This window comes from Aythya marila (genome assembly GCF_965140915.1).
Source record: "Aythya marila genome assembly, chromosome: 5".
Lineage (NCBI taxonomy): Eukaryota > Metazoa > Chordata > Aves > Anseriformes > Anatidae > Aythya > Aythya marila.
Window position 1 is genome coordinate 31276414 of NC_139046.1, and position 19406 is coordinate 31295819.

The window sequence follows — 19406 nt, forward strand, 5'->3', positions numbered from 1 at the left end:
GTCTGGATAGCCGTTTTCCAAGAGGAAAACCCAAAACACACACAGAGGGCTACTAAAATGTTATAGGGTAAACAAGCTTATGTTGAGGGGGAAACTAAAGGCAAGACTTGTTTGCTTTAGCAAAACCAATGGTGAGATGGCATGAACTGTGTATATATAAATCAGGTGGATAAACACCGAGTAAGAAGAGCTATTTAAACAGAAAAGCAACACAGGCACAAAACCCAAACCAAAATATAAAACACCTCCGAGCTGACCGTAAATAGGTACAGACATACTGAGTAGTAGACCTCCAAAATCACCCAGCTACCATAACCTCTAGCCTCTTCTCATACACAGCTCAGAGATTTGGTGTAACAGGTCTGATGGGGCTGTATGTGATCGTAGTGACCTGAATCTGACCCACAGGCTTTCTTCTGTCCTATAAATGGAAGCTGCGCACACCAGCAGCCTGTACTCCCAGTTCCTTTGAGATGAGATCTTTCTCTTGGAACAGCACCGTGAAGCTAAGGTCAGACTCAGCTGCCTGAGGGACACTTCCCAGTACACCCTCCACAGCCCTCCGTAATGGGAGAGCTGACACGGCGTCTCGGGGGCTGCAGCACCAAGCCTCTGCTTCCTGCAAGATTACTGTTCTCATTTAAACTGGCACCCAGGTGTCTGGCTGCGAGCATGGACGTATCTGCTGATCTGGTGAACTGGTATAGCCCTTGAAAACCACTCTTCAGAAGATCACCTCATCTAACAAGCTACAAGAAAGGTGAATTAATACCAAATTTTATCTATCTATAAAATTACTAAACCCAGTAAATAAAGTGACTGAATATATGAAAAATTTGCTTGTCAGAAGATAATCATCCTCATTCCCCCAAGTGCCATCTACCACCTGTGTATGTTACCGTCTCAGAAACCCCAGAACAGTCCACACTAGCAGTTTGCTGTACACATCTACGACCTTTGGACATTCCCCATCCCACTTGCCCTACTTTGTTCTAGGGAATAAAAATGACTGCTTTCCCAGACAAAACCACTGGATGTTCCCAAACTGAAAGCTATGACAGGAAAGCAGCCAAATATCACTTAAAGGGAGTAATTTCTCTTACATAAGGTACAAGAATTAATTGCAACTTTAATTAAAAAGACCTCAAAACACACCAACTTCTTATCAAAACCTTAAGTTTACAGAGATGTGCTGTGTGCATTGCTCTAGAACAACTTCTGCTTTTATCAGTGTTTTTAAACTGTCTGCCATTTCTCATATGAAATAAGATTCCTAAACTGAAAAGTTAATTTTTTGGCATAAGAAATATTTCACGGACATTATGTAAGCCTATATAAATTCCCTTAGCTCTTTCTCAGTGATTCACAACGTCTAAACATAGGCAAAGAGATCAAACATGTTAAAATTCTTCACTCGATATAGCAGTACAAAGAAGAGGTTTTATGTTATGGTCTCAAACACTCTCAAGACTTACAGTCTTACACTGAAGGATCACTGTGCTGTTTGGAATACCTGGGTACTTGAGGAGGCTGGCAGGATGCTGGGAGGCTATATAAGAACTATGCAGCATTAGTGTGCCTATATTATTAGTTAAATTATGACTTACCTTCTCAGCAAGTAACACAAGTACTTACATTCATCATAAAATGCATTTTTTCAGAAATATTTGCTTAATTTAAATGACTTAAGTTACCTGGATGAGGTCTTGAGAATGGTCCATCTTTAGCTTGTGTAACTCCAAAACATAGAAAAACCAAAATACTGGCAACAATGCCTCTGAAAGTAAAAAACAGAACAGACTATTTATATTGCTGCATCTTCCCAATGAAGTTGGAAATTGTATTCTTAGATGTCAAAAATATCTGGTCTTTATTTCTTAACCTCTAAATATGTCAGCCATTAAACAGATCCCTTTTGGAGAATAATGTTTCAGGGAAATAGTATAGAATGTTTTAGAAAGGACTTACAAAGACTGCCTACAGCTAACAGGTATAGGAAATAGGTACCAATTCCTACATTTTACTTGTGGTTTCACAAAAGACTGTCTCAAATCCCCATGCCCACCCTTCTAGCCTTCTCCCTTCCTCTCAACTAACTGCATGCTTCCGTTCCTCAGGCAGTCCAGGAGTCTGCTGGATGAGTTTTCAGTGAGATCAATAACAAAGCAAAAAAGAACAATTCCTTGATCCACACGAGTCTTAGGCTTTAAATGATCGTGACATGCACAGTCAAATGCTTCCCTATGTCTCTGACTTTCACCCATACTACATCAGCAAGACACTTAACTGGAGAAATTTCTTCCTGTTAAATTTTGAGGAGCATCTTCTCCTCACTCCAGTAAAATTTCAATGAAAGCTCATGAGGAACCACTGAAATGCCATTTCCTGGGTTGTCTCTACTCCAAAAACATTTTCTCCATCAACTGAAGACGAGGAGAAGCTTATAAAATTAAACCAGCACTGTTGCTATTCCAAGAGCAGGAACCATAATATAGAACCTACATAACACAATAGAAATGTTACTATATCAGAACATAAGACCAGGTATACCAAAGATCCACCTTATCCCAAAACCCCAAGCCGCAGTGCACAAGGTTTTCTCTCATCCTCAGCAACATAAGACCTAAGGGAGGACTGCCATGGCTCTGCCATCCTTCTCCTTCCAAGAGGCAGCAGCAGGAGAGGGATGAGACTGGTTCAGCTGAAAACTAACCTAGGAGCAGAACAATTTGTTTTAAGTTGGGTCAACTCACCCCTCACACAAGGAAGGAACACAGCAGCCCCCATTTGAGGCTGAACTGCTAGCTTAAACCATTGCAGATGCAAAGCTTTAAAAGCAGCCACATGGCTCCAAGAAGAGATTTGTATTTTTTGCATTCTGTAGCATGTAACAATGCACGCTGCTTTGCTCACTATCATCACGCTCAGTCGTGAACCACCATGTCCAAGATTTTTAGGCCTTGTAGGGTATTTTTCCCAAAGCTAGAGACGACCTGAAGCTAAATCACCACATGATCTTAGTTATGTTTCTTTCTAAAATCCACCCTCAGCCAAACAGTAGATGCAGCAGCAGCACCGAAATAAGCTGTGCAATTTTTATTTTTTACTTGTTTTACTTCAAGTTCACCATGGGAAGTTTCAAAGAAAAATCACAAATCTGTGTAACAGCCATGCCAGCTCCATTACCTTTTTTTCCCTCAGTGACCAAATTCATATCAACATACTGCCTCCTTACGAAGCTTTCAAAGCCTAAGCAGCAGCTTCTCCTCCTGGCTCAGCACAGCTCCATGTAAGAATTTCTCTAGCATTTAAGAGGGGTACAGAGTTTGCCTCAAACTACATCCATGAAGGTAGCCTAGAGGGACAAAGTTTATAAATTCCCCTGAGCAGCAGATCAGGAAGGCACTAAATAGCAGTGCCTACAAAAATCATTTCAGTGCTTAACCAAAAAAGAAAGGGAAAACACAGCAACAGCTTCATTAGTACAAACAGGCTATTGTTTCTGTTGTTTTAAAAGAGTCAATTCAGAAACACAAGACAACGAAGCCTATGAGTTGCTGTGTACCACCCTCTGTTCCATGCGTTTAAGCAGACAGCTCCCGCTCTCTGTCCTGGCACGACTGGTACAGTCCCCTTACGGCTCTGACCAGATGAAGAAGTGGCAGACAGAGGCCTAGCCTCTCTCTTACCTTGCTTTCTTGGTAGGTGTTCATCAGCAGCTTGCAAACACACACACCCCCAGTCTCATTACCACGGCTGAGCAATGATCAGTTATGCCAGAAGCCAGCATAGACGGGCATCTTAGAAGAGAGACTGATTTACAGCTTGAAATTCAATATAAAGCCCTGATGCCTGCAGGAATTTTTAAAACCTGAATGCATTTACGTGTGGTTTTTTTCCCCTAAAGATCCCTTGCTCAGCACTCAAAGCATTAGTGGATTTCTTCCACAGCCATGGTACATGAAGGAGGCCGCTGAGGATTTATTTAGCTGTCCTCATCAGAGCTGGAGTGCGGTCCTGTCGGCTCCTGCTTAACGGGAGAGGAGAAGCTGCCAGCTGGGACAGGCTGTGTCAAGGCCGCTCTGAATGCTGGAAGAACTGTGTGAATAAAAAGCCTTATCGATCAGACAGGTTTTGCAACGCAATCTCTCTTTGTATCTATTGTAAAGAGAGCTGAGACTTTACTTAGCCAATCTGATCATGTATATTGCATGATCATATCAATGTCTTTGTGTATGATCCTAATGAACTTTGACTAGATTTATGTATAAAACATTCCTACATAACTTACAGTACAAATACAAAGATAAAATCCTCCTTTAACTGCTCTAACACATAGCAGGAAGGCAAATGGCACTCAAATACCAGCACACAAACAAATGCAAGTATGAATCCCAGCTCCAGATACCACACCCCATGATCTCACAGGCTCATGCTCCGCAGCGTATTTTGTGCCTCATTTCTCCCCATGACTTACCACCTCTCACCCTGCCCTCACCTGCTGCTGCAAGTGCCTGGGTGAAGCACTTTTACAAGGGAGAAATATGGGAGCTTCGCACGATTTCCTGCTGCTTTACCCAGTCCAGGAAACAGCAACAGCAGACAGCACAGCAATTTGTGTACTTTGCTTCAATTTCATGGTTTGCTCGCAGCCCCTAATGCGGTTTGCAAGCAGTCTGGCATCTCTTAGCATGAGCTTGAAAACAAAAGAGATTTAAGTGTCTGCAAGCACGTAGTTAGACTTTGCACCTCCGGACAAAAACACTGCTCCACTGTCATTGTGCAGCAGTTGGAAATAAAAAAGTATGACAGCCAGAGCCACTGCTTGCTGGTAGTAAAATTGCCACTGTTCATTAAGCAGGCAAGTGCTCCTACGAGATATTTGCAAAGTGACAGTCTCACGCCGGGCCAAAATTTTTGATCAGAACACATAGCAGCTCTTTAAGGAGACTGAAAAAGTTCTCAGGGTAGGATGAAGTATTTTAAGCTATGAAGGTAAAACGAAACTGTGAGAACTGGGGATGTGGATATACCTGAGTATGTTGTGCCCATCTCGCCCCTGCCTCTCTTTATTCAAGTATGCCCCTGGAGAGCCACACAAAACTGGCCAGGAACAATACAACACAAATAAGTGCACAGAGGCTAAAGGAGGTTAAGAGCACTGTCAGGAACATGATTTGAGCTTGAACCCTTTGTGTTTAGCAGTGCTAGATTTGGCAAAGCGCTTGCCTCAAAGACCTTAGAAAAGAGATTTATGAGACCAAATAGGAGTTCACAGAAAACTGACACAATGCAACAGACACTCACTTCCATCCCTTAAATCAGGTCCAAGGCAACAGAAGCAAAGCTTTGGAAAGGCCCAATAGGGCTGATGTCATTTCTGCGCTGAATTTTAGCTTAGCATAAAGTAACGCTTTGACTGAGTTAACTGCAATCTCAGAATCCAGCATGTAGCTGGCATGGCTATGGTAACAGCATAAGGATGAAGCCTGATTGGAAACAGAGAGGTATCCTTCAAAAACAATATTTGAAAGACCTTATATAATTCTCAGATGCTTGTTTTCAAGTATTTTTACAGCTAGACATTGCAGGCAGTCCTCCACAAACAGAGATGTGAAAGTGATCAAAGAACATTCCCTACTCATTGCTTGGTCTGAGACTATTATGTTGATTTTTAACAACTGCAAACATTACTCTGCACTGAATTTGAAGAAAGCAACATCTATTTCATGAAAGAAAGGTTAATCTGATGATTAATCTTCTTTGGTTTTGTTTTTGTTAAAGCAGTAAGGGCTCTAATCTCAATAATAAGATATTCCACTGAGTCACCTTCTGTCTGTCTTATCCCCTAACCATGTGTCATCACTTCTCTTTCAGCTTTTCCACTTCTTTATTCTGAACTACCCTTCCAGAGGATGTCCCACCTCCATCCATTCGCTGAACTCGCACGTTGTTGTAACTGGGAGTAAAGTGGCATTTGTTCACACCAGAGCCTTGCAGAAATTTTCCCAGACCCAGACGGGCCACTCTGTTCCAGCTTGTTCCATTTCACCCCCACGCATAAAAATACAAACCCTCAGCTCTGCACACATGCGAGCGTGAACCAAATTAACTACAACTATTGTGTAACATAGAATAACAACTGTCTCAGGAAATACCCCAATTCCTGCATCTCCATGACAACAAATGCCATATCCATATTCACTATAGAAAATGGGAAAAAAAAAAAAAAAAAGTAGGAAGAAATCCTTTCATAGCAAAGGGGAGAAACGAAGTGTTATATTTAAGAAGCCAGACAGGCAGGAAACAATGATTTTAGTGCTTATAACAAGGATGCTTTGCAATTTGTAAGCACTGCTTTAATTCTTAGAATATAGTCAGATTTTAAAAGACCACTTTACTTACCCTTTTTTGTTCCCAACTGTATTTCTTTTCTCTCTCTCTCTTTTTTTTTTTTTTTTTTTTTTTTTTTTAAAGAAGAGAAATTCAGCTACACATAGTCAGTTTAAACTGCGGTTTAATCATCCTTAATTTCCAAGAGTCTCCCTTTGGGCTAGAAGTTCTCATGTTTATTTTTAATAACAAATGAGCACCTATTAAAATCTCAAGTATAATTTTATTAAAAAAGTACTTAAGTGAGAGAAATTTAGTCACAGTTCACATGTTCAGAAAGTTAGGTTATTTTAAGAAAAAAGCAAAATCCTTGCCAAAGGAACACAGTGCATACTTTGAGGCTTTAGAAGAGTTTTGGGATTTGTTTTAAATCATACACGAGGGGCAGCCACCAGGTATGACAGGGAGCAACACCGAACTGATTAGCAATTAAATTCAATGACCAGCACCAACAGAAATTAGAGAGTTATGTTTGCTTTTGTCACTTGCTAAGGGTTTGTGCATTTGGGCCATGCAAACAAGTTAATACAAAAGAGCATTTGAGGTATCTTATCCGTAAGATTAAAGCACGGAAGGCAACTTGTTCACACAGCTACCCTCCAGGAATACATGCCAGATAGAAACGCTTTCTTCAAACATTTACCTCTTTGTATTGTAAGCTGTATCCTGCGGTGTTTCTTCAAGCAAGGTTACGTATCCCAGCGCACACGTGAGGATGAACAAGACTGTTAGGGTATGAGCTCTCCTAAAATCGAGAAGAGAGAAAACTGACATCAGAAAGCAGAAAAACACCAGTTGCTGCCTTTGAGTGAGCCCTCAGTAAGGCTCACGTGTCGACAGCAGTCAATTCTACTGAAGGAAATTTTTTGCATTGTACTGCACAGGAAAAGGAATTTAGCATTTGCATGGAATTCAGCCACCAGGCTGTTGTGCACTAGCATGCAAGAGAAGCCTATCACCACAACAGGTCTTGCTCATTTTCCCTTGGCGTTTCAAGTTAAGGAAGGTTTGGGCTAACTTGTCCTATGGGAACAACGGTAGCTGGAACAAAAATAGCACCAACTGTGCTAATACCAACATTACTGAAGAAAAAAAAAAAAAAAAAAACACACAACAGATTTCTCTCCTGCTTAGTCAGGTACACACTTGGTGCTGCTGTACCACTGTCAATAAAGCAGCAATAAAAACAGCAGCTAATCAAACAGACTCAAGACAAAACCAAAGGGTGCTCAAGCCAGACAAAACTCCCATAAAAACAAAAAAATATATTACAAAACAGCATCTCTGGATGAGAACAGCTGCAACTGTACAAGTTCCGATGCTCCCTCTGGCTGCCGTATTTCTAGTGATGCTCACAGTTTCGTTTCATCTTAGCAGCGAACAGGAGGAGCAGAGATTCATGCCCGCAAAACCCCACGCAGCCATCTCTCTGCGAGGAGTTTCTGCTGGAATAACTAGACGAGCAAAGGTGCCCAGCAAAGGCAGGTGGCTGCTCTTTTGCACTGCTAAAGATGCGACCTGGCTGGTGTAACCTACTGGCAAAGGCAGATCCCGCTCATGCGCTGTTCACTTCCCCTTCCATAAAGGGCCACCCTCCCACCCAAATTTTATTAAGAAATTCATATGTGAAAGAAAGAAGAGCTAAGCATGGGCAGACCCAGCAGCTGAGAGAACTGCGTGGAGCTGGTCGACATGTATATTCACATACCTACTGAGTATAACACACATAATATTCTTACATAATGCATGCTGCTTTTTTTTTTTTTTGAAGTCAAAAATTCATTTCCTAATGAAAAGCCATTCCTTATTTTCAGTGGCAAACTTCTCTGACCTTTGCTCGCAAGCAGAAGCATGGGAAGCGAAGCCATTTAAGACCAAATCATAAAGACACAAGTTGTACAGTCCTCTAAAATAATGTCTTCTAGTACAAACCATTAAAACAATATCACGTAAAACATCAAGCTTAGAGAAGAGAGAAACAGTAAATGAGAAGTACTGTATCTGATGTATATATATGCACCTTCGGATGTTACATTTTCTTTTTGTAGTGTTACATTTCCATTTTGTATTAAAAAACACCAAAGTTAAACATATTTATATTGTACAGTGCATGAGAAACTGGAGATCACCACAGATTTCCAAGAACTCTGCTGACTTACCTTTAAACACCAAACCCAGTAACCAACCTACAAGTGCTCTAAAAAGTGAAGGCAAGCATTATTTTGAACCACAATCTGAAGTTCATCCTAGTCCAAAACACGGCCACTTCTCACAGCATCCTTTTAATCCCACTGGAAAACATGCAATACCTCATAAGCAGATGAAATCCTCTTCTGCCACTGTTAGAAAGGTGTTCAGTATTTAACTCTATCCCTCCTTGCGGTCCAGAGGACACAAATTAACCAGCTCCAGAAAAAAAAAAAGAAGGATGTAGGAGTATTTTCAAAACTAGCAAGGCATCAAGATGTCAAAATAAACACGCAAAGGCTCCACAGCAGCACAGCCGATGCATTTTCCCGGCAAGTTGTCTCGCAGGATGCCACCTAACAGGTGATTCAGGCACCACAGATTAATATTCATTTACCAGCCATGTGACTCGGGGCCTATTTTGTAACCTCCACGAGTTTAAAAAACCAGACACAGCCTTCTCAAAGGCTACAGGACAGCGCGGGGCTGAAGGAAACGCCCCAGTTCATTCACACCGGAGCACGGTGTCAGTCACTGCACGTATACATGCATGTAATTGACACAAAAACAACCTATATTTTGTTCACAACAGAGTTACTTTAATTGCAAGGCTGTGCATTATATTTTATGCCTGGTTTTATTGCGTATTTTTGAAAGGAGTATCTAAGAGGATATAAAAATCTCTAAACGCTGTCTTCTGTCATCTCACCACATCCCAGTCTGAATACGAATATGAAGTTGGTTACTTTTCCAATGTGCAGTGTCACAAAAATTGAAAAAAAAATATAAAAATCAGCTGTGAGCACGTCCTCATTTAGATAAATGCACCTAGAAACTCGTCAAGTAGAAAAACAAAGATCTAGTTTCATTCAGCCCTGCGGGGAGTCTGTAGCCAAGCAAATGGTCAGTGGCTGAGAGCTCCGTGTCCCCCTGCCTTTGGTTTATTTTGGTCTACCACCAACTTGAATTTCAACAAGCCCCTGTGTTTAACACGGAACGAGCTCTATCCCTCGTATTATCTCATCTCCCCTTTTAGCTGCGCCTTCACTTCCAGCTGAAGCGAGATGGTCTCGTAGCACATCTTAGAGACGGATAAGCACGTACACATGTTTTCAGTCCAGCAGGAAATCCAAAGACCTGGATGAAAGGCTTTCTGGCTTGGTTTGTCTTCTGGAAAGAGCAAGTCGACAGCTCCCAGCAAAAAATCGCCAGTAGTGACAAAGCAACGGCAGCTGCTACAGGTAGCAGGGCATCTTGCAAACCTACCTGCCTGATCAAACAAGCTCAGGGATGTATTTATGCTTGCTTCCTTAACTTCCCAGTCTGGAAGTTAAAAAGAAAGAAAGAAACCCAGTCACATGGAACAAGACAAAGTGTTAAGCATCTACAGCAGCCAGTAAAAGGGAGAGCACGCAGAAGTGCTTGTGAAGAATCAGTCAAGATGACTTAGCCGGCATAAAGAGGGATTAAGTCTCCACGTACGCTCCAAAATAATGCTTCAAGACGAAGACAGCCCAGCTAAGAACATCCAGAGCAAGGTAAGCATTACAGGAATTATGCAGAAAGGCTTATGTTCTCCTAGTTAGCCTAGAGCCTTTGGAGAAGGAAAAGAGCTAAGCTAAGCAGACCGCAAGCCTTCCCCTCAGCATTACACAAGAGTTTGGGCTCTACGTAAGAAGCAGGGGTACAGATTGCTTTCAGTGCCAGGTTTTATGCCAAAAATCTCAGAAAACAGTACCTAAGAAGACAGACTCACAAAAGTATGTAAGGTCAGGAAGGTCAAAGAGAATTCACAATAACTCCTAAACTACCAAAAAGTCGGAGCTTATTTTTTCTGCACTAGCATTTTTCTGCCTTTCCATACCTTACATCTAGCTCTTTCCCCATTTAAGTTAAAGGAAGCATTTAGGTGAAATATTTCCAGTTCTACTTCAATTAAAATACTTCCCATCGTAATTTAGCTAAATGCCAATCGAGGGCAATTAAGTCAGTCCAACAGACAGCATCAGTAACTACACCACTCCCTCACTGAATCTTATGAAGTAGGAGCTTTGCCAGCAAATACATTCAACCCAAAGTTCTTTTGTCATAGTAACTCATTTTTCTGTCACACTTAGAAACTAGTTTTTTCAACACAACGACTACCAGAGCTTTTATTTTCCCAAATAAAGTATATGACAACGATGAGGTAAGACAAAACCATACGAATCTCTTCCTTTCAGCAGGTTCAGACAGATCAGCTCCCAGGACTGAAGGGAGGCAGTAATACCCCAGCATCACCTCCTTCCAACTCCAACACAAACTAAAAGGGGCTTAAGTGTACGCGACCACACCCTTAGCACCCATTTCTCTGCATTAATGTTCTTGTTTGTCAGAAATGATGCAATAACTGCCTTAAAACCAACCGCTGAGAACACGCCAAGGATCGATGTGTTAATCTTTTTGTCAGCTCTCTGCTGGAACAAAATTCCAAAGAACAGGCTGCGTGGTTTGCCCCCAATGTAAGAAGTTATGTTCATAGTTACTGCTGGCAAAGAATGCCACCAGAAACTATTCCCAACTCAGCCTACCATCAACTTTTTTGCAAATATTTTTCTTCCTTTATTCCAACTAACGGTGAAGTCCTAAAAACGTTTCTGAAAGTGATTTTAAAAGATGAAGCAATGTCCAAGCTCTCCACCTCCCTCCTAGCTACACAACAGGTGAATTTCAAGGAAACATGACAAATGGACAGTAGGACAAGTAACAGTATTTCAGCAACAGTATAGCATTTCAGTGAGTTCCCATGAGGAATATGTTATGGGAACATACAAGAAAAAATTAATCACAATGTAACATTGACCAACCTTTTGACATTCAAAACCAAAACTGTAACGAGGAGGGAAACAATTCCATCTGGATAAAGAGAGAGGCTTTTGGAACCTTCAACAGTTTAACCTTTGGTTGTAACTTGGTTAGACATCCAAAATGAGCGACATGAAATTCAGATGTTCACGGTGCACAGGGCCAAAGGAAGTGGTCAGGCCTCAGCATTTAAAAAAAAAAAAAAAAAAAAGATCATGACATGATGACATGAGACCTTTCTCATCCACCCAGATCACAAAAAATAATCGGCAGCAACCAGAGGACGTACTTTGTCCTGTGACACTGCCCGAAAGCTCCACGCACCCACATCTGCAATGTAACAGGGACACAGCTGGGGCTTTTAAGCTGCAGCCTGTTTTAAAGTGTTTAAACTCAGAGATAATCAAGAAGTACCTATTCTTAGACCAGTAACATGTCTTCAGCACATCTGTAAAGGTAAACGATGCTGGTTAAACTTCTGTATGTATTTGTGCTACTAAACAGGAACGTCCCTTTTCCTTCCCTAAGTCTTTCTGCTTTTACAAGTCAGTGCCTCTCGTAAAACGATCAGATCACCCGATAAGAGCAGTACAATAGCACGTACTCCCATAGAGAAACCAGAACAATGGATTAAAAAGCAAACCACGCTTCAGCAAATTAGTCATTTGCCTCTGAATGAGAAAGAAAAAAAAAAAAACATCTCCATTCATCATTTCTACACAGTTAGCAAGTTAATCAAGGTTCCCAAAATACTCATTTTCAAGTACTGAATATTTTTATTCTTAAACCTGTCTAAGGATAAATAAATAGAACCTGAAATCTCCATTTCAGGTTTTAGTTTAAAGCTATTCCACTGAGACAGTGTCATTTTGCATGACAGATAAGGTGCAATACTCAAGTAGGAGCCCAAGAAACACTTTAAGAAGCACGTTTTTAAAAAGGACAACAGAAGGGAATGAGAGGGAGGTGCCCTTCTGCCAAATGAAACTGCATAGAAGCACGGAGCTAGTTCTTTGGGCTGATCATTTGTTCTGTAAACTGTTCTAGAAATCAAGTCATATGATGGCGCTTTGATGAGTTCAAACAAGAGCATTGAGGAAGCTCTGCGCAGAGAGCTCCGACCACAAAGTCTTGCTGTGCACAGGATACACCACTAAAAGGAAAGCAGTTTTCCCAGGATGAGGCTAATCCTGTGCACTCCTGGCATGCTGCATTGCTTGTGGCACAGTGGCCTGTCCTTGCACTCTCTCCCCTGGAAAGTACCCCTGGGGACCCCTCTGTTGGCTCCCAAATTCTCCCCATCTTCCTCAAGTAGTGCTGGAGCACATCTACAAAAAAAAAAAATTGATATAGGGAATTAATACTAGACTTAAAGCCTCCATGGGGCATTAAACTCTCACAAGGTCTCTGTACAGAGATTTTTCTTCTGCTCCTCCAGCTTGCTTGCAGGAACTAGGTGACTCTTTCCTTTCGGGGAGGGCCAGAGCCATAACAATGCAACTCTCTGTCAATGCGCATACCCTCAGCTGCAAGAAGAGTTAATGCAGTCAGCAGGACTTGGTCAGATTGCACAACGACCTCCTGGATGTTCTAGCAGCCAGACACTGCCAGGGCATACCTAAATATTAAAAAAAGACAGGCTGAGCTACGTATCAGTTCCGTATGCAATAGGACTAAACTTGGTAACTTCTGGGCAGGTAGAGAATCAGAAGCGTCGATCAGCAAATAGAGAACCTCACCAGGGCCCAATTTAAAGCGTCCAGTTTTTAAGAATAAGAAAAAAAAAAAAAGTCCAGCAAATGTCAAGTTTCCAACAGGCTTGAAGAACATTCCCTTGAAAGCACTGAAGTCAGACCTCACAAGAGGGGACAGAAAGGTTCAACCCAATCTGCAGCTCTTTTATCTGAGAGATTCCCAAGATAAATCACTCATCTCTTCCTCCAAACGGCCTGTTAGAAAATCTCGTGCTGCTGTAAATTTAGTTTTTAAGAGATAAGAACTATGTACAAGCGGATAAGTAATATTTTAGCTTGAATAACAATGCTGCATTTCCACACAAATCTACCTTTCCAAAGAAAGATTGGTGCGCCAGCCATCAGGAAAGATTTCTCTTAATGTTTTCCTCAGAATAAAATAAGCAGCAGACGGGCTTTCTTTTCTTAGCTGCAATTTCTATGCTTTTTACACCACGCAGAACTTTCAGGATAAAATTATACATAAGATGTAACCAGAGGATCCCAAACTGGTAATCAAAGAGCATCCAAGACGCAAGGACTGGCACGAAAAGAGCGACCACACTGGCTACCAGAAGGGGAGGAAGGTTGGAGGAAGGTTTCCTCTTCAAAAGAGTTGCTGCAAACCTCTACATCGATCACTCAGCGGAGATAAATTACAGTATTTTACTAAGCTTCCCTGCTGCCCAACAAAAAGATGTTGCTCCTCTTTTTCAGTTTCAAGTATCAGTAGGCATCTGCCACAGGTAACAGAAAGCCAACTTCCATTGGATTTTGTTGCCTGCTCACAGGTAACAAAAAAAAAACAACCAAATACCAACAAAATCCCTGCTACCAAAAACCTCTAAGACACATCAGCATTTGCTCTTCTGCTGGTCACAGAAATGAAGCCACAGTGATGCCACAGAATACACGTGGGGACATTAAGAAAAAATAAATTGTTTTTTTCAGGCAAGCTCAATACAAATGTAAGATCTACTGTGCTTCGAACTGTACAGAAAACAAGACAAAACAAAAAGTCAAAACCTCAGCCACAAAGGGGTCCTTTGTTTGTATTCAGAGAGCTAATTCTGTAAGCAGACGGGCAAGAAACAGTCACAGGTACTGGAAAGAAGCGCAAACACGTTTCCTAGGACAGCAGCTTGCCAGGCAGGCCTGAATATTTCCAGCACTCGGTAGCAGTAGGTGTTCTGAAATTAGTTCAGGGATAAGAGATCCAGCCAATCTGCTTCATAAAGCTCCTTCCCATTTCCTTTCCTTGACATTTCCCAGTGGCAAAAAGAGCTGTCGAGGTACTGACCAAGCAGGTTCCCAGGATGTAATTAAAATACTGTATTTTCCAGGTTAAAATCATTAGGACTGAATAAGAATACGGGCAATTATACAGCACCTAAACTTGTTCTTCAACGTTTTTAAAAGATTTAAAAAGAGACTACGGCTAAGAACTACCACCTTTCCAAAGCATTATATTTACAGCAGTAAAGTTACCTTTGCAAACTGAACTACTTTAGACTGATTCCTGCCTGTGTCCACAAGTCCCGTGTTATTTAACATTTCCAAACCGAGCGGGCCATGTCAGTAACCTTATCCAACAGCTTCTGAACTTCAAGGAGAAAAGGTACTCTCTGTGTAGCTCATGTGGGCAAAGGCAGCGGGCACCTACTCTTTTAGGTTTATATTTTCTGTAACCAGCACAAGAGCACTGTCAAGGGCCACGGGAAGAAAACAGCTCCTCTGAATAATTTTTCTTCTTGCACACAATAGAAAATTTAGCTTGTCTTTTGGTAAATGACGCTCAGACACGCAATGCCATCGCGCATGGGGCAAAAGTAACAGAAGGGAAAACTTATCAACTTTTACAAGCATTTACACTCCTGGATACCAGCGCAAGCAACGTGCAGAATTGGGTAATAAAAAAATAAAGTCACCTGAAAATAGGTAAGTTACACCTTTTTATAAGACACTGGTACACTTGTCCCTACTTTCCTCCTGGAAAGAACTAGCTGGTAAAGCAGAAGCCTTATAGGGTTTGCACATTTGCACGTCCAAGGGAAAAGTTCACCTCGGCAAATGAACTGCAAATAGAGTATTTTTGGGTAATGAACCCGTAAAAGCGGCAGACTACGTGCTGCCCCCCCATACAACAAAAAGGTGCAGGAAGGCGAGATTACACAACAGCATCAGGTGTTCTGTAGGCATCACAAGACCCCAGAAAAGAACTCTGTTAGGAAGACGATGCAAAAGCGGCGGCGTTTTACCCATTTTCCATTTATCAGGAGGCACTCCTGCAGACCTCGGCGGGCTCCAGCGGCTCCCTCATGCACTCAGCCCTCCTGCGCTCTGCAAGAAAGTTCCTGCCGTCCTTGAGGCGAGGCTGTCCCTCCGCTGTGCTCACAGATCAGCCCCTGAAGAGCCCTCCCCGAGGTGCTGCAGGCTCTCAGCGGCTCCTGCTCGCAGAAATACCTCAAGGTCTCGGCGGCTTCACCGAGATCCACCCCCCAGAGCCCTGCTGCTGCCCAGATTGGCAGGGGCAGAGCCAAGCGTCCTCCTCCCGCTGCTCCCCAATGCCAGAGCCAAACCCTCCACAGGGGCTGTGCCCGGCTCCTTGCTGCCCCAAAACGCCCTCCTCAGCACCCGCAGGGCTGCAGCGGGCACCCCCGTATCGCGACATCCCCCCCGCTTTTTGTCTCCTCACCAGAAGAAAGTGTTGGTGCCGTCGTCATACACCTCGGACTCGGTGCTGCGGCGGGGGCCGGGGCCGTCGGGCTGCTCCTCCAGGGCGGCCTTGCCCAGCGCCCCGCCGGGGCCTCGGCGCTCGCCGCGCCTCATGGCGGCCACGGCCGCGCGTGCCCGCCGCGGGTGCGCGCCGAGACCGCGCTCGGCAGAGGGAAGGGGAGGGGAAAGGGCGGGGCGCGCCCCCGACGAGGTGCGCGGGGCCGCGCGCAAGCGCACAGCGGGGAGGGAGGGGGGAGGCTCCCGTTGTTATGGCGGCCTGAGGGGGGCATGGCGCCGAGATGCCCCTCGGGGTGGCAGTGCGCTGCCCATGAGGAAACCACCCCGAGAAGGGGGGCATGAGGAAACCAACCCCCTCAAGGGGTTGTGTCGCACAGCACACGTCGCACACCTCCCTAGGGCTCTTCTGTCTCTGTCATGGCTTCATCCGTCCCCTCAGGAAGCTGTCCTCTGGGGGCAACTCCTGTGGGGGCAATGGAGGATGGTGGAGGAGGAGGTCCCCGGGCATCTTGTCCCTGCCCATGGAACTTCATGATCTCTGAGGTCCCTTCCAACCCCAGCCATTCCATCGTATGGTCACGGCCCCACACAGGTCACTTCACAGGTGTCACTTCAAAAGTCGCTCCATTATCCTCGCTGCGGATCACAAAGCGCAGCACCCCCAGAGCAAGTTCACAAAGCTTGTTGAAACGGTGGGAGAAGGGAGATGGGCTAACCGAAGGCTCAGCAGGGTTTCAGGCTGTTGACTCTGACTGTTCAGTTTCCCTGCGAGCATCCCCAGTGCCATCAGGAATTCCTGGCCGATCCTTGATGAATGCGCCTTGAGCTTGTGAAACCTGAAAATATTCTTTGTTGGGGGTGTTGTTACAGCTCACTGTGGTAGGCATTTGCTTCGTCTGCAGGAAAAACAAAACAAAACCAATTGGGAAAATGGCCCTTTCAGCTGGGACAGGACAGCGTTATCCTAAGAGTACATGAGTACATCTCAGCTTCTGTAGACAGTAGCAGTATTGTGGCAATGTGTGATGCACAATTTCTGTATCTTTTGACAAAAGTAATGAAAGAATAAAGAAAGTAATTAAAGAAAATGGCTTATTTTTATGTCTACTCGCTTGAATTATGTGGGGACAAGTGATCCTTGCCAGACTGTTCTGCAGCTTTCAAGGAGGCCAGAGCGTGCACTCATGTTCCTTCCACCCCTGGCATCCTGGTTGTCCCAGCTCCTTGCAGACTGAAGCATTAACTATTTATAATCAGTTTTGCATTTGCAAAAGTGGCAGCATTTTGCTGGCAAAAGCTTTCCATTTCCCAATGGGCAGCCTGACCAGGGCTAGTGGTTGCACAGGAGCCACCTGCTTGCTTGTTCAGACACACACGGGGACATTTCTAGAGAGGCAAGTCCAGATGCACGAGTTGGGTGCTCCCACGCCCTCAAGCCTGTTGTATTCTTATTCCTCCTTGACCCCCTCATGGGGTCTCTTACCTGCAGCAGAACATCCTGAGCTTTCCAAACTCATCATAAGGATCAGGCTCTTCAACCAGAGCAAACCCAAACGTGAGATACTGCTCCTGGCCTACGGGTAGGGAGACCTTTCTTTCCAGCAAGATGCTAGAGCCATCCTGGTGCTTTCTGTGTTAGCAGACACCACATGGGGGAAGAAAACCCTGTAGGAGCAAAGAAGAGAAGCCAAAGAAGAAATGAGGGAAAATATTTCTGTGACTGTGAAGGAATGAGCTGGCCGCATGATGGCAGCAGCCAGCTAGGCAAAGAGCAAGGTGTGCAGGTTGATGAGCAGCAGGGATTGCTTGTCACCACCAGCTAGGAGCTATTAGAGCCATTTGTGTATGAAAGGAGCTTCGCTGGGTTGGCAACGCTACCGTCCTGCTTGTTTACTCTCTTGTTAAAGACAGAGCAAGTCTGTGTAGCTGCCACACCTGAGCAAGAAGGATTCAACCAAAGATTCTCCAAGAAGGCTGAATACTGCTGTCCTTTGAGGAGAGAAAAAAAAAAAAAAAAAAAAAAATTCTGCAGGTACGCTTCTGGCTACTGCAGAGTCTCCTACTGACCTGAAATGCCCTCTCTCTCCTGGCAGCCCTGCTATGTTTTATGAGACCTTAGCCTGTTCCAAGAGATGCCACCAGCTCCCACTGCAAAAGCCTGCAGTCACACAGCTTTGTGTCACATTGGGAACATCCACCGCATCTCACAAAGGAAACCTAAACAAGCTCTATGTTAGTGTCCCTTTCTGCCCAGCCTAAAGCCCAGACATGTGCAAAACAAATTAAGAACAGTACTCACCAGGCAACAGCTGACGCAGCTTTCTGCAGTCATGGCAAACACTGAGTCAGGTCCAAGCCTTCTGGGCTCTTATGGACTCCTACCCTTCTTGTATCTGTTGACATTTGCCCATCACCACTGCTTTGGGCCTTCAGGACAGGCAGAAATTCTCCAGGACCCAACTTTTCGGAGGGTCTTTTTTTCAAGGAGCTGCAGCTCATTGGCCTGGTACAGCTGGAAGAAATGCACAAGAGGCTAAAACTGCACAGCCAGAGCAGAAGTTAGAGCTGATGGCATAAAATGCAGGTTGGGAAGTGCAGTCAGGACTTTGGAAGAAGCTTTTTCATGAGGAGGGTTGTGCAGCGCCAGGTCACCTGAAGAGCTGGAGGAATGAATCTCTGTCAATTGAGGCTTTCAAGACTCAGCCAGACAGAGCCCCAGGGATCTAATGCCAACAGTTTACCCACTTGGAGGAGGTTAGACTGCAGACCTCCAGAGGCCCCTTCCAACATCACTTCCATGTTTCCATTCCTTACAGGGTGAAGCCCCCCCAGTACTTTCACCTGGAGCAGCACCACCTCGCACAGCCAGAAGGCTACAACGTGCTGCTTTCTGTCACCTCCAGAGCCACAGCTGGCCCTCTCCAGCACACTGGCTCTTCCTCTGCCTTAGTCTCAAATTTCAAAACAAGTTTTGCCCTCAAAAGTGGAACTTTTCCCATCCAGAACCACTTCCCTTGAACTATCTCCACAGCACAGCTGGTGGTGCTAGATGACAGCAGCTCGAGCATTCAGACCCAATATATTCTTGCCAGGCTCTCAGTATCTGGCCAGCTTGCTCATTAGCGCTGTTGTCTAATAAGATTTTTTATAGCTGCTGAGAAACATATGCACTGCAATCAAACATGAAGCTTAAGATGTTCAGCAAGTATTAGGCTTTATACAGTGGCTCGACATCACGGGCTTCTGTCTGATTCTTGTCTTCCCTGCTTTTCCAATAGCAGGTAGGATTCAAGCCCCATGTGAATTATCTTCTGCCCATTTCCCTGAGCACATTTTCTTGGAAACTTATATCTGTTTTTTGACTGATGTCTTCAAAATTAAGCCAAAGTCATACAAATTTTTTTTTTTTTTTTTTTTTCTTCTCTACCCATTTTATGCCACTCAGCTTGCACAAACAGAATGGCTAATTTTTTTAATTGCTAAGGATCTCTCAGGGTGGTGGGCTGTCACACGAGG

The 19406-nt window shown here is 43.9% G+C and overlaps 1 protein-coding gene and 1 long non-coding RNA gene across 4 annotated transcripts in view; both read right to left on the bottom strand.

The window, feature by feature from the left end:
* Nucleotides 1-16027, bottom strand: part of PTDSS2 (phosphatidylserine synthase 2) — a 39299-nt gene extending 23272 nt beyond the window's left edge. For 2 of the 3 annotated variants that reach the window (XR_014317572.1, XM_082761115.1), the window contains exons 1-3: nt 15853-16027; nt 7037-7138; nt 1695-1777 (exon numbers count right to left, since the gene is read on the bottom strand). Coding sequence is in view for 2 of the 3 variants with exons in the window: in XM_082761115.1 (XP_082617241.1) it covers nt 1695-1777; nt 7037-7138; nt 15853-15986 (319 nt within the window). In the remaining variant the exon portion in view is untranslated. Of the gene's footprint in view, nt 1-1694; nt 1778-7036; nt 7139-15415; nt 15585-15852 lie in introns of those variants that run through there. The other variant, XM_082761116.1, reaches the window with a different exon arrangement.
* A 628-nt stretch (nt 16028-16655) lies between these two features.
* On the bottom strand, nt 16656-18286 carry LOC309879223. The gene is made up of 3 exons (XR_014317694.1): nt 18190-18286; nt 17374-17555; nt 16656-16786 (listed from the first exon to the last, which is right to left on the bottom strand). It is a non-coding gene; the product is annotated as an uncharacterized lncRNA (long non-coding RNA).
* Between the last annotated feature and the right edge of the window lie 1120 nt (nt 18287-19406).